The sequence below is a fragment of the Sceloporus undulatus genome, chromosome 3 (genome assembly GCF_019175285.1).
Source record: "Sceloporus undulatus isolate JIND9_A2432 ecotype Alabama chromosome 3, SceUnd_v1.1, whole genome shotgun sequence".
Classification (NCBI taxonomy): Eukaryota; Metazoa; Chordata; class Lepidosauria; order Squamata; family Phrynosomatidae; genus Sceloporus; species Sceloporus undulatus.
The window spans coordinates 267,292,349-267,319,106 of NC_056524.1; the positions used below are offsets into that span (position 1 = coordinate 267,292,349).

The following is a 26,758-nucleotide window of genomic DNA, read 5'->3' on the forward strand; positions in this document are numbered from 1 at the left end:
GCTCGGGGACAGTAGCTCCAGAAAGAGGGAGCTCCTTTGTGGAGTCCCTCAGGGAGCTATTTTGTCCCCAATGTTGTTTAACATCTATATGAAGCCGCTGGGTGAGATCATATGGAGTTATGGTGCTGGGTGCTATCAGTACGCTGATGACACCCAAATCTATTTCTCCATGTCTCGTTCGTCGGCCTCGAATTCTAATGGCATCTCTTCTCTCAATGAATGTCTTCGGGCGGTAATGGGCTGGATGAGGAAAAACAGATTGAAGCTGAATCCGAACAAGACAAAGGTGCTCATGGTAGCGGCCCCAAAACCAAGAATTGGGTTGCAACCACCAGTCCTGGACGGGGTCACACTCTCCTCTAGTGACTGCATTCACAGTCTGGGGGTGCTAATTGACTCGTCGCTCCTGATGATAGATCAGGTGAATGCGTCGGTCAGGAGCGCCTGTTATCAGCTTCGGCTGATACGTCAACTGCGCCCTTTTCTGGAAGTAAGGGATCTCGAGACTGTTGTGCACACGCTGGTAACCTCACGCCTTGACTTCTGTAATGCACTCTACATGGGGCTACCCTTGTGCCTGGTTCAGAAACTACAGCTGGTTCAAAACATGGCAGCCAGGCTTGTGTCAGGAACATCCAGAAGGGACCATATCACTCCGGTTTTGAGGTCCCTCCACTGGCTGCCTATTGGTTTCCGGGCCCAGTACAAGGTGTTGGTTATTACCTTTAAAGCCCTAAAGGTTCCAAGCTTCTCAGAGACCGCCTCTTCCCATACAATCCTCCCAGCGCCTCCGGTCCCTGGAGACTTGTTGCAGCATCAAAAATCGCAGGCTTGCGCGACCATCCCGAGCTCTCTGTGTCAGCCCCCAGCTCGGAACGGCCTGCCGATGAGCATCCCGCAATACCATTCTTTGGATAGCTTCAAAAATATTGTCAAGACGATCACTTCACGCCAGGCCTTCCCGACTGAAATCATCCCAGCCCATCTCAGTTTTCCCCCCCTCCTCATTAATGTCTCCAAACCCCCTTCTAGAACTGAAGTTGCAGTGTTTTTTTTTGGTATATTTTGTTTCCAATTTATTGTATTTTAACTAGTTATTGTGGTTTTTTTTAAATTACATATGTTTGTTCATCAACTTTTTTAGGGGGGACGGGACAATCATATTGTCTTTTAGCTGTATGTTATTTAACTGGTAAACCCGCCCCGGATTGGTTCCCAACGGACGGTATCAAAATACAAAAATTCATCTATCTATCTCATATATTATTATTGTGTCTTCCTGCATGGCCAAATGGGGCTTGATTGGGTGGGGTCCTTCCACCACTAGATTCTATGTTTATTTTATAAATTTACGCAATTTTAAATAAAGGTTAATAATAATAATAATAATAATTTATTAATCATCGTTCTGGATTTATTAAATGAATATTGGTCCAGTAAAAGGTACCAGATCCTGTCTGATTTTGGAAGCTAAGCAGGCTCAGCCCTGGTTCATCCTTGGATGGCAGACTATTGTTGACTCCCAGGTGCTGTCAGCAATATCTCAGAGGAAGGAACTGGCAAAACCAGCTCTGAGGATTCCTTGTCTAAAAAAACATTAAAAAATCAATGGAGTTACCATTTATCAACAAGCAGCTTGATGGCACACACACATTTATTAATTAGACATAGTTTAGAGACTGCCTCAGTTGTGTGCATGGATCAATGGTTCTTTCAGCACGATGCTCATGCTCATGCACTACACACACGCACTTCCCAGCACACCCCACCTGTGGGTACATGTATATAAAGGATCCTTTGTGAGCTGGCAAGGCCATGAGCCCTCTCCTTCAGCAGACTCAGTCCTTCCTCTTCTGCTCCTGTGAGGGGGAAGGAAGGGGAAACCTTTGCCTTGTAGCATTAGAATGATTTCATTATATGTTAATGAGTAATGATCCTTAACAAGAAAGCACTGGGTGATGCATGAGGGAGGAGTTCAATGGTAGATACCTCATCCTCATGAGGTTTTGGAGTGCACATGCAAGGCTGTGTAGAGAATGCATACTCAATGTGAGCAGTCAAAAAGGATGACATCTGATGGAGCTTGCTACTTATGCCTGAGAGAGAGAGAGAGAGAGAGAGAGAGAGAGAGAGAGAGAGAGATCATGTTCTCCTTTTTCCACACCCATTTTCCTCCTTTGGGCATATGCTACAATTCTCCCCTGGGGTTTGACCTTCAACTGTCTTGAAACTCTTGATGGCTCTAGGGAATTTGAAAGAGCAAATCTGAGGACTCTTTCCAAGTAAGAGCACCTTTTATATGCTGGGAAAACAAAACATGGACCATGTTTTTGTATCACACTAATAAAAAAAAGTTCTTGGGAAGGTTTACACTTCTTTGGACCCAATCACTCAGTCACCTGTTGTATGCTGCTTTGATTGCCTGGCAAAAAGCGGGATAGAAATAAAAAATTTATTTAAAAAAAAATTAGGGAGAAAACTCATAAGCTCATGGTTTTCTGTTCCTTCGCTGGAATCCTGATGGTGTCTTAATCATGTGTAAGTTCCACTACAGAAGTCGCTGAGAATTTTTGTCTGATGTGGATGGGTGCACACATCATTGTGCATCAGGATGCACTCTTGGTGTCTGGGGTACCATTTTGCCATTAAGAACAAAAGTTGCACGGTTCAACCAAAGAGTAACTCTGCATGCAGAGATGTGTTGCTGTTGTTCTGCAGCTACTTCTGTTGTTCTTCTGTGCCATCAGGTTGTCTGTTGGTAACAGGATCTTTTGGAGATCTCTCATTCATAGGGTCACCATGAGAGACTTCCAAAGAACTTCCTAACATCTCTGCTCAGGTTTTGGAGATTCCGATCTGTGGCTTCCTTGATTGAGTCTGTCCACCTGTCCTTCTACCTTTTACCTTTTCAAGCAACATTATCTTTTCTAATGAGTCTTGTATTCTCATGATATGTCCAAAGTATGACAGCCTCAGTCATCTTGGCTCCAAGAAAGAGCTGAGTTTTGGTTTGCTCTTGGACCCATTCATTTTTCTTTTGGCAGTCTGTAGTGGTTTGAGTGTTGGATTAGGACATTGGAAGACCAGGGTTCAAATCCTTGCTTGACAGTGGAAACCCACTGGGTAACCTTGGTCAAGTCACACTCTCTCAGCCTCAGAGGAAGGCAAAGAACAAACTCTGCCACCCTCCCCCCCAACAACTCATGATGGGCTCAACTGAGGGTTGCCATATATCAGGAATGACTTGAAGGGACACAAGAAGGGACACAAGAAACTCCTTGGTGGTGGAGTTTCCTTCTCTGGAGATGTTTAAACAGAGGCTGGATGGCCAACTGTCAGGAATGCTTTGAGTGTGCCTTCCTGCATGGCAGAAGGGGTTAGACAGAATGGCCCTTGAGGTCTCTTCCAATTTAGGATTCTCAGAACTCAGTACCTGCAGAACTGTCCACCAGCACCACATTTCAAAGACGTTTCTCTTCTTCACTATCAACTTACTTCACAGTTCAGCTTTCACAACCATACACAGAAATTGGAAATATTGTGGCCTGGATTATCTTGATTTTGGTATTTAATAACTGTGCAGTTCTCCAAATGTTCATAGACTCCTAGAATCCTAAACAGAGGCTGGATGACCATCTGCCAGAGGTGCTTTATATCTTTCTGCACGGCAGGGGTTTGACTGGACGGCCCTTGGGGTCTTTTCCTGCTCTGTGATTCTATGAAATATGCTTCATACCTGAGTTTTTATTAACACCTTGTACAACATATGAAGAAGTGAGTTCATATCCATGAAAGCGTATGCAAAAATAAAACCCAGTTAGTCTTAAAGGTGCTGCTAGCTTTCTTCTCCACCCTTTCCCTTCCTCCTTTTGGTTGGCAGATAAAAGGACTTTCTGATGCTCTTCTAGCTGTGTTTGTGCTACAGCACCCATAATCCCAGTGTGATCTGTCATGGCAATTGTAGCCTAGCACATCTGGAAGGGCACCTGGTGGCTGAAATCCCAGAAGGCAAAGCGAAGTGGCTGGTTGCTGAGTTTCAGAGCCTCAGGAAGTAGGGTGGGTGTCACATGGGTGTCCTTCATAAGCTGCTTATCGTTCTCCTATGACCAGCTGTTGAATCCATTGCACAGAAAGCAGATTAACCCAGACAGTAGACAGGGTGCAAATTAACTAAACATTTTGCAACTTTGCTGGCTCTTTTGAAGCTCGGCCACCATGTACCAAAAATGTGCCAATGCTGGGAGGAGAGTTTGCATAATTCTTCACTCTGAACCCAGGATCTATGATGGGGAAGTTGCTGCTTAATTGCTGATCTGATATTTAGGTGGTCTTGGTTTTCCCCCTCCTTTTTCTGCACTTTTTGTTTAAAATGCTTTGTTGCTATTGTGCCTTCAAGTCATTTCCAATTTAGGGAAGCCCTAAGGCAACCCTGTCATTGGCTTTTCTTGGCAAGATCCGTTCATATTTCTCTTACCCTAGGCTGAGAGATTGTGACTTGTCCATGGTCATCCAAAGGGTTTCATGGTTGAGCAAGAATTTGAAACCTGGTCTCCAGCACTGTAGTACCTTTGAATTTGGAGAAGGGCTTGATTCCCAGCTTGGCCATGAAACTCACTTGGACCAGTTACACTCTCTTTGCTTCAGAGGATGGTGATAGCAAACCTCCTCTGACTAAATCTGAACAAATCCAAACAAAAATCCATCAATAATAATTTTTTTGGACAACCGAAATGCACAATATACTTCTTGCAAGATTTTGAAGCTCCATGGGCTTCTTCATCAGGCAAGATGTTACAAACCAAACAGAAGGGGGGGGGACCCCAAAATTATTGGAGATGTTAGTCAGATGCCTGCATGTTGTTTCAGTCCTGAGTAAAGATGGTATGATGGGCATGTCATACTCTCTTAGCCCCAGAGCCTGAGAGAGTGTGACTTGGCCAGAGTCGGTCAGAGGGGGCTTGCCATTGCCCTCTCCAAAGGCAAATGCAAACTCTTAAGCAATTAGAATCATAGAATCATAGAGTTGGAAGAGACCCCAGTCCAACCCCATTCTGCCATGCAGGAACTCTCAATCAAAGCATCCCCGACAGATGGCCACGCAGCCTCTACTTAAAGACCTCCAAAGAAGGAGACTCCACCACGCTCCGAGGGAATGTGTTCCACAGTCGAACAGCCCTTACTGTCAGGAAGTTCCTCCTAAGGTTTAGATGGAACCTCTTTTCCTGTAGCTTGCATCCATTGTTCCTTGCCAAGGCAAGCCCACAAAGGGCTTACCTTAGAATCGCCATCAGTTGGAAACGACTTGAAGGCACACCACAACCAATAGCTGACTTGCCAGCAAAGAGCAACAGGTGGGATCTGGGAGAGGAGGAAGAGGAGGAGGAGGAAAAGGTGGCCAAGGCTGGCTGGGGCTCCCTGGGTGGGCGGCCCTCCTTGGCCTGGGCATGGCCCGAGATGCCCGCCAGGGGGCGTTGTGGCCCCTCTCCATCCACAGGGGGAAGTTTTACGGAGTGCAGCTTCTCCCCTCCAGCAGAGGGTTGGGCTCCCTCCTTGGCGATCCTTACCTCCCTCCCTCCTTCCCTCCCTCCCTCCTTGCTTCCTTCCCTCCTGCCCTGCCAGCCTCCCAGCCCTGCCACTCTCTGCTGCCTCCTCCTCCTCTGGGCCTCTGGGAGCATGGGGGGCGATGGGGGAGGAGGAGGGGGAGGCCTCTAGGGGGTGGCTTCCCTCTTGGGGGGTGGGGAGGGGAGGGGTGGGCTGGGGTCCCGGGCCTGGGGGCTCCCTCCTCCATGCGGATCGCCGCCCGCCTCCTGTGGACCAAAGGCTCGCATATGCTGCAGTGTCTCTGTGGAAGGCGACTCAGCTCCAGCGGAAGCCCAGGTGGGTGGGATGGGGAAGGGGACACTTGGGGGCAAGGGGTCCTTGCCCTGCCCCAGTGACCAGGGTGGGGATTGTGGGGGCATCTATGGGGTGGGGTGGGGGCTGGAGGAATCCTCTACTCCTCTTCACTTTCTGCTGGGGAGGGGGCAAGAGGCATTACTCCTGCCCCATTGAAGAGAGGCTATGTCGTTTCCAACTGATGGGGGCTATGGGGAGGGGTGGGGACAGGGGGGTCTTTATCCTCCTCTTGTCCCTCTTTTCTTCTGGGGAGGAGGGGCAGTGGTGCTACTCTAGCCTCAATGATGGGAGGCACCAATGTGATGGGATGGGGGCTGGAGGGGTCCTCCACGCCTCTTTACTCTCTGCTGGGGAGGGGAAACAAGGGGCTCTACTCTGTCCCAATGATGGGGGGCTATGGGGTGGGGGCTCCCTCTCCCCCACCTATCATTTCCTGTTGGGGGCCAGGGGCAGTAGTCCTACCCCAATGATAGGGCCCCTGTGGGGTGGGGGCTGTGGGGCGGTTCCTCTCATCCTTCGCCTTCCCTTTCTAGTGGGGAGAGGGCTGTGGGTATGGGCTTGGGGCGTCCCTCTCCCTCTCCTCCCTTCCAATTTCTGGTGGGGGGAGGCAAGGGGCACTACTCTGCCCCCCATCACGGAGATTATGAGGGCACCCATTGGGTCCCCCCTATCCTCCCTTTCCCTTTTGTCTAGGGAGAGGCCCAGGGATGGGATGGAGGGAGAGTGGGAGGAGGAGGAGGCAGGGTCTTTGGCTGTTCCTGAGGACCAGCGCCTTGGCATCCAACAGGGCTGGAGAGCCGCCCTCGGGGAGGGTCTGGGCCGATGGAGGGGGGGATGTGCTCGGGGTCTTTGGGGTCTTCCACCGGCCTGCCTTCCTCCACCAGCCCCTTTCCTCCTTCTGCGGGCCTTCCTCCCTTGGGCTCCCTCCAGGGTGTTGAGACCCAGATCCTTCAAACCAGGGCGCTGACGTGCAGGGGGTTACCAACTAAGATGCTGCTCTCCAAGGTGCTACAAACTGGGTAATACAAGGTGTTGCAAACTGTTCCTGATTTATGGGGACCGTAAGTTGACCCTATCAAAGGGGATTCTTGGCAAGATTTGTTCAGAGAGGGTTTGCCTTCTTCCTCTGAGGCTGAGAGAGAGTGACTTGCCTAAGGTCACCCAATGGGTTTCCATGGCCAAACAGGGAATTGAACCCTGATCTCCAGTATCATAGTCCAACGCTCAAACCACTGTGCCATGCTGACTTTTAAAACAATAGACCTGTCCTTGACAGCCCTTACTTTAAAAATCTTCTGTTCTAAAAAGGAGGGAGGTATCTTTTTATCCTTAGGAAGGGTGTTGGGCTTCCTGGGGTTGCTGGGTGTTGCAATCTAAGAGTATCAGGAGGGATGCATAGTTTGCATCTTGGTTTAGAGAGTCACTAAGATATCTATAATGTCTTTATTTTTGTTCTGTATCTTGCAAAGAACTTAAGTGTTTTAATTAAGGCTGGAAAATGGTCTTGGTAATTGCAGATTCTGTGTGTATGTAGAAAGTGATGAAGGGATCAACTATTGTCTATCAGTATATCTACACTACATAGTTACTAACACTTTAATACCATTTTAACTCCCATGTTATGGAGCAGCATTGTTGTTTTCTAAGCATGCCATTTGACACACAGTGGAAAAAATGTGCAGTTTGAAAACTGATTGTGTGTAATTGGAAAAATGAGGGTGAAATGAGACACCGGAAATATTTATGAAATGCTTAAATGGGAGCACTCCTCAGGCAATCTGGGCGAAAAGAGGAGAAGCCAAATTTGGACAGGGGGCTATGTTGGCAACATAAATTGGATGAAGGAAGAGGAATAATGGCCCTCATACTGGTGTTGCTGTGTTGTTGTGTTGGGATTTACATTGTTACATTGGTGCAAGAGCTGTTGGATTGTCCGGTTCGTTAGTAAACAAAAGCAGATGCATAAATCCATTGTGTAGAAGATAAGCGCTACTGATTCCCATGGAAAATCTGACAAGATATAAAAGCAAGGAGAAAAGCTGGCTTTGTGTATGTTCGAATTCGGATTCTATTTATCTTTTTATGTATTTATTGGGTGGAGTGGGAAACACCTGGATGAGGGACTCCTGGTTTAAGGAGACTACATGTGAAAAGGATCTAGGAATCCTAGTATAGCACAAGTTGAACATGAGTCAACAGTGTGATGTGGCAGCTAAAATGGCCAATGTGATTTTAGGTTGTCCTGGTCCTAAACCAGTGTCTGTCTTCAATAATGGACTGGATGAGGGCAAACAAGTTGAAACTTAATCCAGACAAGACAGAGGTGCTCCTGGTCAGTCGGAAGGCAGATCGGGGAATAGGGATCCAGCCTTTGTTAGATGGGGTCACACTCCCCCTGAAGACACAGGTTTGCATTTTGAGGGTACTCTTGGACTCAGCTTTGAACCTGGAGGCCCAGGTCTCTGCTGTGACCAGGAGTGCTTTCACACATTTAAAACGTGTGCCAGCTGTGCCCATTCCTTGAGAAGCCAGATCTGGCCACGGTGGTACATGCCTTGGTTATATCACATTTGGACTACTGTAATGGGCTCTACATGGGGCTGCTTTGAAAAGTGTTCAGAAAATTCAGATGGTTCAAAGAGTTGCTGCCAGGCTGTTAACAGGGGCAGATTACAGAAACCATACAATGCCCCTATTGAAACAGCTTCATTGGCTGCCAGTTTGTTTCCAATATCTATAAAGCCTTACATGGCTCAGGTCCACACTATTTGGCAAACTGTTTCTCCTAGTATGAACCGGCCCGAACTCTGAGATCCTCTGGTAAAGCACTTCTCTCTGTCCCAACACCATCACAAACAATGGGGAAAATGTTTTTAATTGTACTGTTTTTAATGCTGTGAAGCTACTCTGAGTCCCAGGCCTGGGAAAAGAGTGGGATACAAATATAGAATCATAGAGTTGGAAGAGACTACAAGGGCCATCCAGTCCAACCCCCTGCCATGCAGGAAATCCAAATCAAAGCATCCCCAACAGATGGCCATCTAGCCTCTGCTTAAAGACCTCCAAGGAAGGAGACTCCACTGCACTCCAAGGGAGTTTGTTCCACTGTCGAACAGCCCTTACTGTCAGGAAGTTCTTCCTAATGTTGAGGTGGAATCTCTTTTCCTGTAGCTTGCATCCATTGTTCCGGGTCCTGTTCTCTGGAGCAGCAGAAAAGCTTGCTCCCTCCTCAATGTGACATCCTTTCAAATATTTAAACAGGGCGATCATATCACCTCTTAACCTTCTCTTCTCCAGGCTAAACATCCCCAGCTCCCTGAGTCGTTCCTCATAGGGCAAGGTTTCCAGACCTTTCACCATTTTAGTCACCCTCCTCTGGACACGCTCCAGTTTCTCAATGTCCTTTTTGAATTGTGGTGCCCAGAACTGGACACAATATTCCAGGTGGGGCCTGACCAGAGCAGAATACAGTGGCACTATTACTTCTCTTGATCTAGACACTATACTTTTATTGATGCAGCCTAGAATTGCATTGGCCTTTTTAGCTGCCGCATCACACTGTTGACTCATGTTCAACTTATGGTCTACTTGGACTCCTAGATCTCTTTCACATGTACTTTCATTCAGCAATGTGTCTCCCATCCTATATCTGTGCATTTCATTTTTCTGCCCTAATTGCAGTACCTTACATTTATCTGTGTTGAATTTCATTTTGTTAGCTTTGGCCCAGCTTTCTAGTCTATTCAGATCATTTTGAATGTTGGTCCTATCCTCTGGAGTATTAACTGTTCCTCCTAATTTGGTGTCATCTGCAAATTTGATAAGTATGCTCCCAATTCTGTCATCCAGGTCATTGATAATTTTTTATTTATTTATTTATATACCACTATTCCAAAGATCATAGCGGTGAACAGCAAGTAAGCTAATTAGCAAGTAAGTAAAGATGTTGAATAACACTGGGCCCAGGACAGAGCCCTGTGGGACCCCACTGGTCACTTCCCTCCAGGAGGAAAAAGAGCCATTGTTCAGCACCCTTTGGGTTCGGCCTGTCAACCAATTACAGATCCATTTAACAGTTACTTTGTCTAGCCCACATTTTACAAGCTTGTTTGTGAGAATGTCATGGGGAACTTTGTCAAAGGCCTTACTGAAATCAAGATATACTATATCCACAGCATTCCCTTCATCTACCAAGCTGGTAATTTTATCAAAGAAAGAGATCAGATTTGTCTGGCATGACTTGTTTCTCTGAAACTCATGTTGACTTTTTGTGATTATGGCATTGCCTTCTAGATGTTCACAGACTCTCTGTTTAATGATCTGCTCCAGAATCTTTCCTAGTATTGATGTCAGACTGACTGGACAATAATTGTTGGGATCCTCTTTTTTCCCCTTTTTGAAGATGGGGACAACGTTTGCCCTCCTCCAGTCTGCTGGGACTTCTCCTGTTCTCCAGGAGTTCTCAAAGATTATTGCCAATGGCTCTGATATTACATTTGCCAGTTCTTTTAATACTCTTGGATATATATATATATATATATATATATATATATATTAAATAAAATAAAATAAAATAAAATAAAAAATAGGCTGCATCAACAGAAATATAGTGTCTAAGAGAAGTAACAGTGCCACTGTATTCTGTTTTGGTCAGGCCTCACTGGGAATGCTGTGTCCAGTTCTGGACATCACAACTCAAAAAGGATGTTGACAAGTTGGAGTGTGTCCAGAGGAGGATGACCAAAATGGTGAAGGGCCTGGAAACGATGCCTTATGAAGAAAGACTTAGGGAATTGAGTATGTTTAACCTGGAGAAGAGACGGTTAAGGGGTGATATGATAGCCCTGTTTAAGTATTTGAAGGGGTGTCACATTGGGGATGGAGCAAGTTTGTTTTCTGCTGCTCCAGAGAATTGGACTTGGAACAATGGATGCAAACTCCAGGAAAAGATTCCACCTAAACATTAGGAGGAACTTCTTGACAGTAAGTGCTGTTTGGCAATGGAACACACTCCCTCAGAGAGTGGTGGAGCCTCCTTTCTTGGTGGTCTTTAAGCAGAGGCTGGATGGCCATTTGTCAGGGATACTTTGATTGTGAGTTCCTAGATGGCAGTGGGTTGGACTGGATGGCACAAGTGGTCTCTTCCAACTCTATGATTCTGTGGGATTTGTGCAGTTGGAATATCTGCTTTAAAAAGTGTTATGTAATGATGGGATTTGTAGTGTCCTGAACTACTTAGAATTTTCTGCCTGATGCAATTCAGGAGGATGCAATTGAGAATTCTAAGTACTCCCCCCACCAAACTACAAATCCCAAGATTCTCAGCCATGACATTTAATTGTGCTATAACTATGCAATGAGGAAACACTCTCCATTTCTTTCTCCCAGCAACTTTAGATGTAACCTGTAACAACCCTGTCCTTTGGGGATTGTAACCATTTCCCATTCTCCCATCTTAAAACTATGAGTGTTGCAAACTTGAAGGCTCAAATGCCATAAAGAAGTTCTCTCCAGAGAGTTGGAAAGCTTGCTACTATTTTGTAACATTCTAGCAAGTCCTAAAAACATGGATCAACTGTAGATCTTGTAAATCTGCTAGTCACTGTTGGAAAGGGGTGCATGTGTCTATATATGTAAGTGTTTTGTGTTTGTTAAAGTGCAGCAATCAAAGGCTGTGAGTTACTTGGAGTTACTGGCCTAGCAACGGCTGCCTTGTTTTCTTACGGAAAGGCTTCATCTCCAGAGGGAGAAATTCTCCTGGCTCATGAGCAAATACCTCTTGGTTTTCCAGAGAAAGAAATGCACACCCGGGGAACACTTTGCCAAGGGAGATGCCCTGAGAGAGATCTCTCTTGGCCTGGAGAATGAGCACTCATTAAAGATGTTTCCCTGCTAAGACTTTAGGTGGAAGCTGCATCATTAGGAGCCTTCGCTCCAGTTTCTGCCTGTCCAGCCTCTGAACCTCCACAGGTGGATGTTGTTGGCCCCATGTCAGTGGGGTGGTGAATCCAACCCAGGGTTTATAGAAACTGCTCAAAATGCTGGAATCTATTTTGGGGAGGTGGCTTAGCACATTAGATGCCATGGCTTCACTGCACATTGGCATGGGACCCACCAGTGGTCACTGACCACCACTCCCTGCCATGTACCTTTGGCTTCTGCCATGCAAGAACACACCATCAAAGCCCTCCTTGTGACAGTTCACCATCCAACCGCTGTTTAAAAACCTCCAAAGAAGGAGACTCCATCACACTTTGAGGCAGCAACATCTTCCACTGTCAAACAGCCCTTACTGTCAGGAAGTTCTTCCTCATGTTGAGGTGGAATCTTTGTTCCTGGAGTTTGAACCCACTTCTCTGTGTCCTAGTCTCTGGAACAGCAGAAAACAAGCTTGCTCCATCCTCAGTATGGCATCCTTCAAATATTTAAACATACCTATGATGCCATTCCTTAATCTTCTCCAGGCTAAATATCCCCAGCTCCCTAAGCCGCTTCTCAGAGGGCTTGATGGTTTCCAGACCTTTCACCATTTCAGTCATCATTTCAAGCCAGATCCAACATTGGGTTTGCATAGGTCAAATTTCCATCTGCAGAGGTACTCACCAACTTATGTGGAATGACAGGGTTGTGCAACTGAACCAAGGCAACAAAAGTGCTACTGAATGCATACCCAAAGTGCTCATGCACTATCCTTACTCACTGTGCCCCTGGAGGTGCACTAATCCCTCATAGGCAACTCTCTGTCTGTGAATTTGAAGTGATTGTCCAAACACTTCTAATACTAATAATAATAATAATAATAATAATAATAATAATAATAATAATAATAAAATTTATGTGTATCCCACCCCTCTGAGAACAATCGGGGCAGCTAACAAAGTTAAAAATACAAAACATATAAAATCCCTGGTACCCTCCCCTCCTTTAAAAAGTATTAAATTCAATACAATATTTAAAAAACAGAACAAAAAACAACAACAAACAACAAACATACAAGTTAAAAACTGACCAGAAGGTCAGTTTTAGGGGAATTTTATTCATTTAAATAATTAGACTTATATTATGCTTTCCTGCCAAAATGTGGGTCAAAGTAGCTTATGATATTAGTTAAAACAAAACAGCTAAAACAATGTGTGGAACAATTTTTTTTAAAATCCTTAAGCAATCAGTCCAATTAGAGCATTGGCTAGCATCCTATTGGGAACTTACAAGATCATAAACTGATTTAGGATTGCATAACATTGAATTGCCCTGTTGCACAAAGTTTGTATTCTCGGTAGAGGAGTGGAGACATAGCTACACCATTGGGACCATTGTGCAAGCAGAGCTAGCAATGTGGCAACAGTCTCAGTGTACTTCTGTGTGTAACGTCTTCCTGCTTTCCTTTCGCCTGCAAGTAAAAACATTTTTATTCATGCCAGTTTTTAATGCTTAAGCAGGGAAGTTTCTTAATAAAGATGTATGTTTTATCTGGTTTTAACTTTGTATGGTTTTCAATCAGTTTTATAGTGTCTTAATGTAGTGTTTTTAAATTGCTTTTAAAACTTTCGTAAACATTTTTAAATTTGTTGTTCTGGAAGCCACCTTGGATCCTGGCCTGGAAGAAAAGTGGCATATAAATAAAGTAAATAAAGTAAATACATACATAAATAAATACATCTTCTGATGCACAACTGCCCAATTGCTCAATAGGACCCCCCCCAATTGTGCAACAGGACATCTTATGTGGTGCTCTGTTGTGTACTATTGCAATTCACTAGCATGTTTCCTAGTGAGCATGTTTCCTGTGCCAGCATCATAAAGTTGCACTTTGTAGCTTCAGATGCAGGGTCTCACTCATTACTTTTGAGATGGCAATTTAAAACACTTAATGTTTGCATGAAGCGCCAACAGGATTCTGGCACTCATCTACCTTCCTTCTCTGCCACTATTTTGTGACCCTGAAAGAAATGTATCCACTAGCATAGCACACCAAAGGGTTTCTGGGCTGAGTCCCCACAGGCCTTTGCTTAGCAGACGTGAAAGCACTGGAGAGGGGCCTTGTACTGTTTCCACCTTTGGTGGAAGATGACTTTCCACCCTTGGAGGAGGTTTTTCAAGAGAAGTTAGTTAGCCACCAGTTGGGGATGTTTTAATTGTGGGTTTCTTACACTGGGATCAGGAGATTTCACTAGATGGTCTTTGGGTTCTTTCTAAGACTGGTTTTTTGCTGTGTGCTTGGGGTGGAAGTTGGTGGGGTGGAAGAGAAAGAAGCAGCCTTTTCCCCAGGACAATCTGTGTTCTTCCACGTCTGCACCAGCACTGCAGAATTAATGCATTTTGACACTAAGTTAATTGCTATTGAATTCTGGGATTTGTAGTTTTGTGAGCTATTTAGTTTTCTCTGTCAAAGAGCTCTGGTGCCACAACAAACTACAAATTACAGGATTCCATAAAATGGAGCCCTGACAGTTAAAGCAGTGTCAAACTGCATTAATTATGCAGTCCAGATGCAGCCCAAGTTGATCCTGGCAATGTAGGATAGGGAAGATGTTGCTCTTTCATTTCAGTGGGGCTTGTGTAGGATTTTTAGGGGTGTTTGCCTCCCAGGGGGAGCATATCACTGGGAACAGAGCTTAAAAGGAACTGTGAAGTTGAGGGCTTTCATGGCAAGCATCCATAGTTTTTTTGTGGGTATTTCGGGCTATGAGGCTGTGTTCTGGAAGAGTTTATTCCTGACCCTTCACCAGCATTTCTGGCTGGCATTTTCAGAGAATGGATCACTAGCAGACAATGGATCACTAATTAAATAGACACCCTGAGGCCTTGCCATTCACCAACAGACCAACACACAGATGAACATGTAAATCACTTCCTCTCACCCAAGGGTCACACAGTATATATACCCCACTTACTTCCATGACTGCATTGTCTGAAGATGCCAGCCACAGATGCTGGTGAAACGTCAGGAATCAACTCTTTCAGAACATGGTCACATAGCCTGAAATGCCCATAAAAACAATTAAAAAGAACTGTTTGGTGATGGAATTGGCCTTATGCATGTTTCCTGTCCTTATACATGTTTCCTGGGTTAATCCTGCCATAGTTCAGTCCTGACTGACATACTGCCATGCTTCTGATATGACATGATGCCATAATTCTGTCCTGCCTAATATGCTATATGCCTAATATGTATAATAGGCCCTGGGACATACTGCTGCTGTGCCTAATATAGAGATATAATGATATGAACAGCCTTTGTAGGCATTGTAAGGGGGGCAGGGAGGGGTGCTGTGTACTATGCCTTTGATATTTGACTGATATATTTGGTTGCTTATATTTGCTTGTTGTGTTCTATTAATTGATATTCTTACTAGTTGGTGTGGTATGATCTGAACTGCAAATCTTATGAAGGCAGCATGTTGGTGAGACACCTGTTTGGGAAACAGAAACAACAAGTTGTTATCCTCAAGGCTGTATAAGAAGGATCAATCATATGTAATAGAAAAATTGCTAAGGGTTTTTATATGTCAGAAATATAGGAGTTGAATATTATGTGTTTGTCATTCCAGTGTAGGGTTGGAGAAAAGATTGTTCAGCTGTGTGGCCTTCAGAGCGGCTTGTGTAGGAGGGTTTGGTTCTTGTTGGTGAGCTCAGTAGCTTGTTAGCAGGCCGTTATCAAGACAATGATGACTTGAGCATAAGGAGAGAAAAGACCCTTGAAAGTAACCTTGCTGTTTTAGAAATTGTTAGCTGTGTTATGAGAAGCAAAACCTTTTGTTTGCCAAATTTGGAAGGGGGGTATGCCTTTAAATACTTTTATTTTATGTATGTATGCTTGACCTTTAGTTTTGTCCAAAGAATCATAGAATCATAGAGTTGGAAGAGACCACAAGGGCCATCCAGTCCAACCCCCTGCCATGCAGGAAATCTGAATCAAAGCATCCCTGACAGATGGCCATCCAGCCTCTGCTTAGACACCTCCAAAGAAGGAGACTCCACTACATTCCAAGGGAGTGTGTTCCACTGTCAAACAGCCCTTACTGTCAGAAAGTTCCTCCTAATGTTGAGGTGGAATCTCTTCCATTGTTCTGGGTCCTAGTCTCTGGAGCAGCAGAAAACAAGCTTGCTCCCTCCTGAAAATGACATCCCTTCAAATATTTAAACAGTGCTGTCATATCACCTCTTAATCTTCTTTTCTCCAGGCTAAGCATCCCCAGCTCTCTGAGTCATTCCTCATAGGGCATAGTTTCCAGAACCTTTACCATTTCAGTTGCCTTCCTTTGGACACGCTCCAGTTTCTCAATGTCCTTTTTGAATTGTGGTGCCCAGAACTGGACACAATAATATTTCAGTTGGGGCCTAACCAGAGCAGAATAGAGTGGCACTATTACTTTCCTTGATCTAGACACTATACTTTTATTGATGCAACCTAAAATTATATTGGCCTTTTTAGCTGCCGCATCACACTATTGACTCATGTTCAACTTGTGGTGTACTTGGACTCCTAGATCCCTTTCACACAACTAGTTTCATTCAGCCAGGTGTCCCCCATCCTATATCTGTGCATTTTATTTTTCTGCCCTAAGTGCAGTACCTTACATTTCTCCCTGTTGAATTTCATTTTGTTAGCTTTGGCCCAGCTTTCTATTCTATTCAGGTCATTTTGAATTTTGCTTTTGTCCTCTGGAGCATTAGCTATTCCTCCTAATTTGGTGTCATCTGCAAATTTGATGAGTATGCCCCCAATTCTGTCATCGAAGTCATTGATAAAGATGTTGAATAGCACTGGGCCCAGGACAGAGCCCTGTGGGACCCCACTGGTCACTTCCCTCCAGGATGAAAAGGAGCCACTGTTGAGCACCCTTTGTTTGGCTTCTCCTTTCCACTGTATAACAAACTCCAGGAGAACATGATCACTTCCACCTAATGATCCCACCACTTACACCCCATTAACCAAGTCATCCTTGTTGGTTAGGTTCAGATCTAAAATAGCTGACCCCCTTGTTGCCTCTTCCACTTTTTGGACCATGAAATTGTCTTCCAGGCAAGTGAGGAATTTGCTAGACCTTGAGGATTTGGCTGAGTTTGACTTCCACCAAATATCAGGATAGTTGAAGTATCACTACTACTGACAAAAAGTCTCATCTTTTCTACTGTGTGGTCATCTTTTTTAAAGATATCATCCAATTCTCAGTCTGATTGGGGTCTGTGTAGTGACTCCACCGTAACATCCTTGTTGTTTCCCTCACCCAATTGGAATTCTTGAGTGGGGCGGGCAGATCTCTCCACCGGTTCCATGAGTGATGTCCTGGATCTCTTCACTGGTGTAAATATCTCTGACATATAGTGCTATTCCTTCTCCTTTCCTGTTTGGCCTATTTCTCTTAATAAGGTTATACCCCTCTATTTCCACATTCCAATCATGAGACGCATCCCACCAGGTTTCAGTGATGCCTATTATATCATATTTGCTTTGTTGTACTAGGAGTTCGAGTTCATCTTGCTTATTTCCCATGCTCTGTGCATTAGTGTAGAGACATCGCAGACCATGGTTCCCTTTTACTTGCTGCCTGTGCAAGTTTTTTTGCCTCCCACTGTTGGGTCCTTGCACTGTTTGCCTTGTTTCCTCTATGCCAGTTTGACTATTTTTGCCATCCCTTTTGCCTTCCTTAATATTGTCTCCCTTCCCCTCGGGACTCAGTTTAAAGCTCTCCTGATCAAGTTCTTGAGACTGTTGGCAAAAACATTTCTTCCAACTGGCGTGAGATGCAACCTGTCTGTTGCGAGAAGTCCCTCCTCATGGAACCGCAGCCCATGATCGAAGAATCCAAATCCTTCTCGGCGGCACCATCTGCGAAGCCAGTTGTTCACATCCGCTATTTTCCTCTCCCTTCCTGGACCATGCCCTTCAACTGGCAGAAGAGACGAGATGACAACTTGTGCATTCATTTGTTTCAGCTTCCAACAAGAGCCTCATAATCCCTTCTGATGTTCTGAAGGCTGTGTCTTGCAGTATCTTTGGTTCACACATGGACCAAAAGGAAGGAGTATTGGTCAGTAGGCTTGACCAGTCTTGTCAGCCTCTCTGTCACATCCCGGATCTTTGCACCTGGAAGACAACACACCTCTCGAGACATCTTGTCAGGCCTACAAATCACTGCTTCTGTACCCCTGAGCAAGGAGTCCCCCACTACGACCACATGCCTCCTCCGAGACTTATTTCTGAATGTTGACTTCATCAGACTGAAATAAAAGGCCACTGTTTTGATATGGCAGCCTTGTAGACTGACTGAGATGGATATCAGGACATTGGAAAGAAAACGCTTAGGTCGGACCGTCCCATCTTGCCAAGCCAGTATTCCCACAAAAAGCTTCCAGGAAAGCTAGGAGTGAAAGAGACTTTTGTGCTGAATTGCTCAAGTCTACCATTTACCCTGGATGGAACTGGGCAGATCCGGGTCCCCCCCTCCTGAATCTCTCCGGAAGCAAGTGCCCACTATAATTTACCTTAATCGGGGTAATTTAACCCTGAATGCCATTGCAGCTCTTTGCGGAGAGTTCACATTTGCAGGTACCGGTTTAAAAGAAGGCTCCTTTGCTGTCAATCAAATTCACTTCCACTTTCGTCAAAGGTGACATTTCCTACAGCAACTGCAGAACCGGATGGGTGCTTCCCCCTCCTTTTTTTTTAAAAAAAAAACACCTGGCAGCAGTATGCACATATTTTGTCAAATTTAAACACCTCCAGGTGTGTGTGTGTGTGTGTGTGTGCGTGTGCATGTGTGTGTTGTGTATTTGGGTCACTACAGATTATGGAACTTCCTCTGCCTCCGTTTTCAACCCCAAAATGTAATCTAATGCCATCTCTGCATCCTCCCTCCTTGCGACCCCAGAATGCCTCATACACATACAATCATCATCATCATCATCATCATCATCATCATCATCATCATCATCATCATCAATTCCTCACCTCGGAATGCCATCTCTGTATCATTTGCTTTCCCTCAGCCACCCCAGAATTCCTTACAGACACATACAGTAACAAAAGCATTCTATATCAATTTGCCAAATTGAAAGAGAAACAATTGTAACATTCACATTGTAGCATTCGCATATACAAAATAATTTAGAAAAAAAGCCTCTTGCAAAGTGAGGTGCCTTGCTGGGACCAAGCTAATGTCACCTTGGTCTCAGAGGGAGCGATCAGGCAGACCCAGCAACATCGGGGACAGCCTGAAGGAAGAGGCCCCTCCCTCCTCAACTGTCACCTTGGCCTCAGAGGGAGCGATCAGGCAGACCCAGCAACATCAGGGACAGCCTGAAGGAAGAGGCCCCTCCCTCCTATGCACCTTGTCCTCAGAGGAAGGCGATCAGCAGACCCAGCAACATCGGGACAGCCGAAGGAAGAGGCCCCTCCCTCCTTAACGCACCTGGCCTCAGAGGGAGCTCAGGCAGACCACAACATCGGGGACGGCGAAGGAAGAGGCCCCTCCTCCTTAACTGTCTTGGCCCAGAGGAAGCGATCAGGCAGACCACAACATCGGGACAGCCAGAAAGGCCCCTCCCCCTTAACTGTCACCTGCCTCAGGGGCGATCAGGCAGACCCCAGCACATCGGGGATAGCCTAAAGAGGCCCCTCCTCCTCAACTGTACCTTGCCTCAGGGGACATCAGAGACCCAGCAAATGGGGACAGCTGAAGGAGGGCCCCTCCCTCCTAATGTCCCTTGCTTCAAGGAGCGATCAGCGACCCAGCAATCGGGGATAGCTGAAGGAGAGGCCCCTCCCTCCTCACTGTCACTTGCCCAGGGGACGATCAGGGAAGCAACCCAAAATCAGACGCTGAGAAGAGGCCCCTCCCTCCTCAAACGTCCTGGCCTAGAGTGACTAAGGCAACCCAGCTAATCAGACAGCCTGAAGGACAACCCCTCCCTCCTTTACTGTCACTGGTATTTGTATTGTATTCTATTGAATTTTTACGTACACCGATGATCATTGCGGAATAGTTTAATAAAAAACGTATTATTATTATATTATTAATTATTATGAAGAAATGTACTACAAGCAACACATTATCTATCTATGATCTAACTGTAGGAGTATGCCATTGTCTGTCAAATAAAAAAAAAGGCATGTTCCTTCACTGCCCTCCCTGGACCTAAATCCCCCCTGAACTTGACCCAATCTGATCAGGGACAAGTTATATTTGCCGGACGGGGTTTCTCAAAAGACCACAGCTTTATCGGCTTTCAAAGACTGCGCCAAGGGGCTTTGCTCGAATGGGTGGAGTCTTGTTTCTTGTGGAAGGTCGGGGCCATATGAACTTCTTGGTAATTGGGGTTTGATCAGGGAAAAGGTAGTCTGAGGCCTTCGTTCTGCAACTGACACCGCTGTGCCATCAAATAGCTTGATATTCAATATCTGACTTTGATTGGCTACGTTTTTTCTTCTGATAAGTCCCTTTCTGATCCTAGTGACTTTATTTCACCTGACAATCCCAACATCTTCTTCATCCGCCTAGCTCCCTGTTTGCTCTTTTGGCTTCACCATTCACTCCTCAACCCATTCCTCTGTCCTGTTTGACCCATTCTTGCAGTAAAGTGTCATTCCACTCCCTGGTATCTTATTTTCCCTGTCACACATTTAATTTCTTTACTTTACTTATATCCCACTTCGTCTTATGTAGCGCCATTTCCGGCACCTTCAGTCTGTTAACTTGCCATCAGTAAGACTTAATTCATCCCTCTTCTCTGATCTTGGAGACTCGCTGATTAGCAATGTCTTTATTTAATTCCACTCTTCTTCAACTCTTGACAGCCGCTCCGATATTACGTGTCTTCCCCCTGACTAGGCCTCAGCCGGCTCACTCCCACTATCGTTCCTGGCTCTTGAGCAGCCGAACGTCTTTGGAAAGGTCTAGAACCGCTGATTCATTCATTAAATTCATCCTTTCTTTTCAGTGCTCGTCTGGAAACGAACTATTTTAAATCGCTGATCTGGCTAAGAGAGGCGTGAGCGTAGCGTTTGTTCTCCTGCTTCAATCACACTAAAACCTTCCTCAACGTTTCTATATTTTCCCACTGACTTTGCAACTACTTCACCTAAGTCACTATATTCGATTGAAATAGTTCTCCCGCTGCCCCTACCACTAACCTCTGACCTTCAATAATAAACTCTCTGGGTTTCCCCGTTCTCTGGTGAAACTCTCTACGCGGCTAAATTCTCAAAACCTATTACGTTCACGTCTTCTCTTCTGCTTAGCCCTTCTCTCTGCCCTCTCCTTATATCTTTATCTCTTCTTCTCTATGGGTTCTTCCCTTCTGACTTCAACATGCTCTGTTCCCCTCTGAAGAAGAAACCCTCCTCGACCCCTCATCTTTGTCTAGCTATCGTCCATTTCTTCTCTTCCTTTCTTTCTAGGTCGGAATGGGTCGTTTATTCTCCTGCTATTAAGTTTCTTGAACCACTCCCTCCTAGACCCTTTCAGTCTGCTTCCGCCCACGGCACCTACAGAAACAGCCTCACCAAGATCTCAACGATCTTTGCAGGCCAGGCAACGGCCTCTACTCATTCCATTTTCTTGATTGTCCAGCCTTTGAACTGTGTCACTGTCTCTTGGTTATTACTTCTGACTTGGGTCCCGACTCGCTCTCGATGGTTTAAATCTTACTGTCAGACAGATCTTTGCAGTGTCAGGGTGTCGACTTCGTCCCGTTCCCCTATCTGTTGGAGTTCCCAGGCTGTCTTGGGTCCTTCTGTTCTCTGTATACACGTCCAGGAAATCATCAGTTTTGGTTCTCCTATCTTACGCCAGACACTCAGCTGTCTTCTCCACCTGACTTTCTCCAAGCTTGACACAATTTCTTCTTGTCGGACGCATCCCTCAGTGGATATGGCTTTGGGCTTGAAGCTCACATGTCTAGACTGAGCTTCTTGTCTTCCACCTAAACCCCCTTCACTATCTTTTCTGTTTCTGTTGATGACACTCTATCAACCATTCACAAGGGCGGGTCTTGGCTCATTTGACTCTTCTCTGTCATTTATTCCCAGATCCAGGCCACCCCAAGGCCTGTAGATTCTTTTCTCCACAACATTGCCAGATCTGTCATTCCCTCAATTCTACTGCAAGACTCTGGTCCTCCCTGTGGTTTCGCACAGATTATTGTAACCTCCTCTAACAGGGCTTCCTCTTTCACACCTCCATCCTTTACTCTGTCCAGTATTCAGCTGCCTTATGTACATCCTCACCATTTGACCATGTTTCCCTCTTTTATCCTCCCTTCATTGCCTCCCCTTCCCCTTCCGCCTCCGGTACAAAAGGCTTTTATTATTGATTTCTCAACCCCAGATGGCCCTCCTTACTATCTGACCTTCTTCTCCTTCTTACTTGCATCCCTCGTCTTGTAGTAAGGTCTCCGTCACAGTGTAACTACACTGCCCGCTCCCCATAGTCCTTCTCACTTGCTGCCAATGGAAACCTATTCCCCCATGCACACCATCACTTCCTACCAGTTTCAAACTGAGTTAAAGCTTTATTGTAGGAACATCCCAGCGTGAGCCCTCTCTGAGCCAAAGCCTCCTTTAACATCATAAGAAGCCAGCCTTCGTCCAGTTGAGCCTGGGTCAGGCCTCGAGGGGAGAAGAACGCTGGACATGACCCATTCCCCACCACCATCCCCTCTCCTTTTGTGTTGGTCTTCTGATTGTAAGCTAGGCGGGACCGTCTAACTAAAAGATGAGTAGCGCCTGTGTAAATTTACAGCGCTTTAAATAAAAGTTAATAAAATAATAATAGTTGTAAATGGGTGTTCGCTGGTCTACAGAGGGAAAGCACAGCTCTTGAGCTGTGGGTTCCATCATCCTTTCAGTAATTTGGGTACTAAACTGTGAATTCAGATACCCAGGCCAAGACCCTTATCCTGTAGCGGAGATGGTCCCCTGGCTTGGTGTCCCATACCCCGTCAACTAGGATTTTGAACTGCAAGCATGCCCATCGCCATCCTAAAGATATGAGAATAGTAGGAAGTGAACAGGAATAGTTCTTCTTCGTGGTCTCTGCGATCACACAAATGGTTATTTCTGCGCATGCGCAGCAATCGGAACTTCTAGAATCTTGGGCAGAAAGCATGTAACTTTCTGCGTTCTTTGCAACTTTTTGGGGTAGCCCCGCCCAGATATAAGTCCCTGGCGGTCCGCCCTTTTCAGTTCCTCATCCGCCGCGCTACGCTCGAGGACTGCTGTTGTTCAGCTCTGAATCTCTGACCTAGCCTTCGGACATTGACCACGAACGGACTTGACCATTCTTTCTTGCCGATTTCACCTTGCCCCCGTTTCAACCTGTTTGACTGCCAAACTGGAAGCTTCGCGCCATGCTTCCTTAAACATGCGCTAAATGCGGGTTAAAATACCATTTCAATGGCACGACAAATGTGCCTATGTAGGAGAGAGCCACATCCAGAGACTGCGATTGAAGGCCTGAGCCCAGGCCCAAAAAATAGAGACCAGAGTGAAGCGCTCTATTGAAGGCTTCCTCCCTCCTAACCTAAGACGCGCAAGGTCCCGAGCCGGTGTCGGTGCCCCTCCAGGTCGCGGCCGGTACCAACTCCAATCCCAGAGCTCGCCTGTCCTCAGCCCACCACTCGAGCGAGAATCTTGATCTCTTCGCATCCTGTTCCTGCAGACTAGAGATAGTCAACCTTGGCGATCTCCCAGTCGAAGGAGAAATTCCGGACTCGATTGCGATATCACTCGAGGCAGAGGAATCCGGCACATCGTCCAACGAGATGGACCTCACCATCCCGCCTAGACGGGCCAGAGCCTCACCTCGTCCCACAAGAGTTGGCTCTCGCTTACAGAGACAGGCACCTGGGACTGAACTGACGAAGCCTGATAGGGACCGGCCACCCCCCTATCGAGACTATCAACCGGACAGGGCATTATTTGATACTACCCGGACTTGATTTATGACTACCAACGCCAATACTTGTCCCCGTCACGCAGACATCTCCGTCGCAACGTCCGGGTCCTACAAGAGTAGACCCCACTCTCCTCACAACGAAGGGGCGTCACACATCGCTCTCCTTCGAGAGACCCGTCCCTTTGAGCACAAGTAGAGTTCTTTCTGCTTCACGCTCTCGTTCTGTTTCTCCCCTGCCAACATATGCAACAATCCTGGCTTTGGGGAACCGAGCCCCTGCTCTGAGACGTCCGTCCTTTCTGACAAATAATCAGAATGGCGGATCCCTCAAACGGAGGTTGCTCCCGAAGAGGATGCTCTTGACCCGGTGGAACGTCGGATCCAGGCTGCGCCCACCAACCATCCCTAGCATTCTTCCCCCTGGAAAGATCGCAAGAGATCATGGGATACTCCCAGCATCCATTCTCACTTCCAGAAGTTGAAACTTACAGGGTCACCCCCGGACCGCTTGGTATTTAACCACCCAGACCCAATTCGGCATTGTCGAGGCTCACAACCTCCTTGCGCTCGCCCCTCTCTCCCCCATGAAAAGAGTAGAAAAATTGATGGCTGCAAAAAGTTTTAGCCTCCGCTGCCTTGGACATAAAAAATGACTAGCACGGATTGGGGATGAGCTTATGGCGCCCATCCGGAACATGGGGGGGCCCGCCAATCGTGGGGGCAAACAAATAATTCCAGCCCCCACAACCGATTGCTCCTCCAAGTCCTCTTGTCCGTAGCTCTCGCCGTTGCTTGGCTCCGTCCTCAGATGACTCCCAGCCAAGCGGCAAAGAGGATGCCTTCGATAATTCGGCTATTCAATAAAGGACAGACGAAATTAAGCTTTCGTACAGAGAAAACGCTGAAAGAAACACGCTGTCAGCCCATCCTCCGCCGCTAAGCCGGTACAGTGGCACCGGAACGGTTCCCCACGGCCAGCAACGCTTCCACCATCCGGAGGACAGTTCCAGCTCAGTTCCACACGCCAAGGCGGACGCTCCAGGTCTCCCTCCAACAACCGCGCCCCGCCAAAGCGTTCCAACCGGTTATAAGAAAAAAGTGCTAGGGGCAAAGAGATTCTGAGTCCCCTAGCGACTCGTCACCTCCCACCAGAGGGGTTGCAGCCTTTAACACCTGGTTCCATCTCAACAGACTCTGGTCTAATATAGTCCAAGGGGTACCTGGAGTTCTCTACGCTCCCTCCACCGGGCTACTTACCACCCTACCCTCGACCCCTTGACGAGTGCGTCCCTTCGGACAAGGGCGCTATGAGCCTGTACAACCTTCCCAGCCCGATACTGCTTTTTTCCAAATACTTCAGTCCCTAAAACCTGAGCTTAGCCAATTTTGGACTTACGGGCCCTAACACCTTCATACTTATAGACGCTTAGGATGGAACCTGCTTCTATTTGCCACTCTTGCAGAAAGACCTGGTTCGCCACGCGGACTGAAGGACGCCTTTTCACATCGATACAGAACGACACCGCAGATTCCTCGCCTTCACGTTGGACCAGATTCTTCAATACAGGTCCTTCCATTCGGCCTGTCTCAGCACAAGAGTTTCACGAGTGATGGCTCTGTCATAGCACACGTCGCAAGGGATCGTAGTGTTTCCCCTCTTGGACGACTGGCTATTCAAGCACCATCCAGAGAGGCCTTAACACCGGACTTTGCCCAAGACTCTGGCTCTGGGATTCGTGTCCCCGAAAATCCCAATTGACCGTCGACAATCAATTTTATGGCACATTGCTGGACTCAGAAGCAGCAGGGCTTACCTCCCATCCGACCGTTCCAGCCCTAACTTCGCATACGAGCCTGTCTACGGGACAGAACCTACAGCCCGTTGATACAGATGGCGATGGGACACTTAGCCTCCACAACCTTCGTTACCTCTGGGCAAGACGCGCCAGACCCGTACAGTTTTGTTCCTGTCCACTCGATCCGGTGAGGACCACCGACAAATTTCCCATTCCAAGGAGGTCCACCTGTCTGAGAGGGTCCAACCAGACAAGTCTGCTAGGCATGCCATTTACCCCTTCGCCAGAGTAATCGACACAGTGCATCCCGCAGGGATGGGGTCCCAGCTTTAGGACTCACTGTAAAGGACAAATGGACATTAACGGAGTTGAACCTCCCATCAATGCATTGGAAATGTTGCAGTAGGAAAGACTCAGGGCTTTCAAAGCTTACTTTCAACAAGGGGGTACTCCTCCTACGGACAACCCACAACCGTATTACCTCAAAACAGGAGGTACAGATCAGGACTCTCTAGCCACACCTTTCGGATCTGGGATGGTGCATAGCAACATTCGCTCAGTGCATTCACCCCAGGAAGGAGAACGACCTAGCGGATCACTCAGCAGTCCCAGACAACATGCCACGAATGGAAAACCACCCAGAGTGTCTCTCGCTTTTTCACGTGGGCACGCCATATGGAATATCGCTTCCCCAGCAACGCTCAGCTGAAAGTATGCTCACGGGTCGGGGGCGACTCTGGCAATGCCTTTCAATTTCAATGGACAAACGCCTCCTTTATGCGTTTCCCCCCTTTCCACTAATCACCAGAGTACTGACAAAAGTGGACGGACTCAGAGCAATCTATCACCCGTGGTGGCAGGCAGCCGTGGTTTGCTCTCTGCTTCAACGGCCCAAACCTTCGCTTGAAGCCCGTCCGATTTACTTCTCTGCACGACGGACAAGTCACCACCGAGATGAGTCTCTCCCATGGTGGCTGGAGATTAGTCTAAATCTTTACCATCCGGTAAAAGATGTGATCAGGGCTGCCCAGAGACCATCTCCAGAGGTCCTACGCATAATGGGACAGATTTCTTGCTTCTACGAACCAGAGAAGTTCCATCCCGTGTTTCCATCCCAATAGTCTGGAATTTCTTTGACACTAACTGAGGCAGGTCTCGCCTTGAGTG

General features: G+C 46.6%; 1 protein-coding gene across 2 annotated transcripts in view; it reads left to right on the top strand.

Moving 5' to 3' along the window:
* The window catches only part of FGF12 (fibroblast growth factor 12), a 294,978-nt gene that overhangs the window by 102,442 nt on the left and 165,778 nt on the right, over positions 1 to 26,758 (top strand). Inside the window, exon 1 of one of the 2 annotated variants that reach the window (XM_042460903.1) lies at positions 5,814 to 5,877. The exons of the other annotated variant lie outside the window; for it this stretch is intronic. Within the exon in view, the coding sequence (XP_042316837.1) occupies positions 5,829 to 5,877 (49 nt within the window). The 5' untranslated portion in view covers positions 5,814 to 5,828. Of the gene's footprint in view, positions 1 to 5,813; positions 5,878 to 26,758 lie in introns of those variants that run through there. 2 annotated transcript variants of the gene reach the window in all.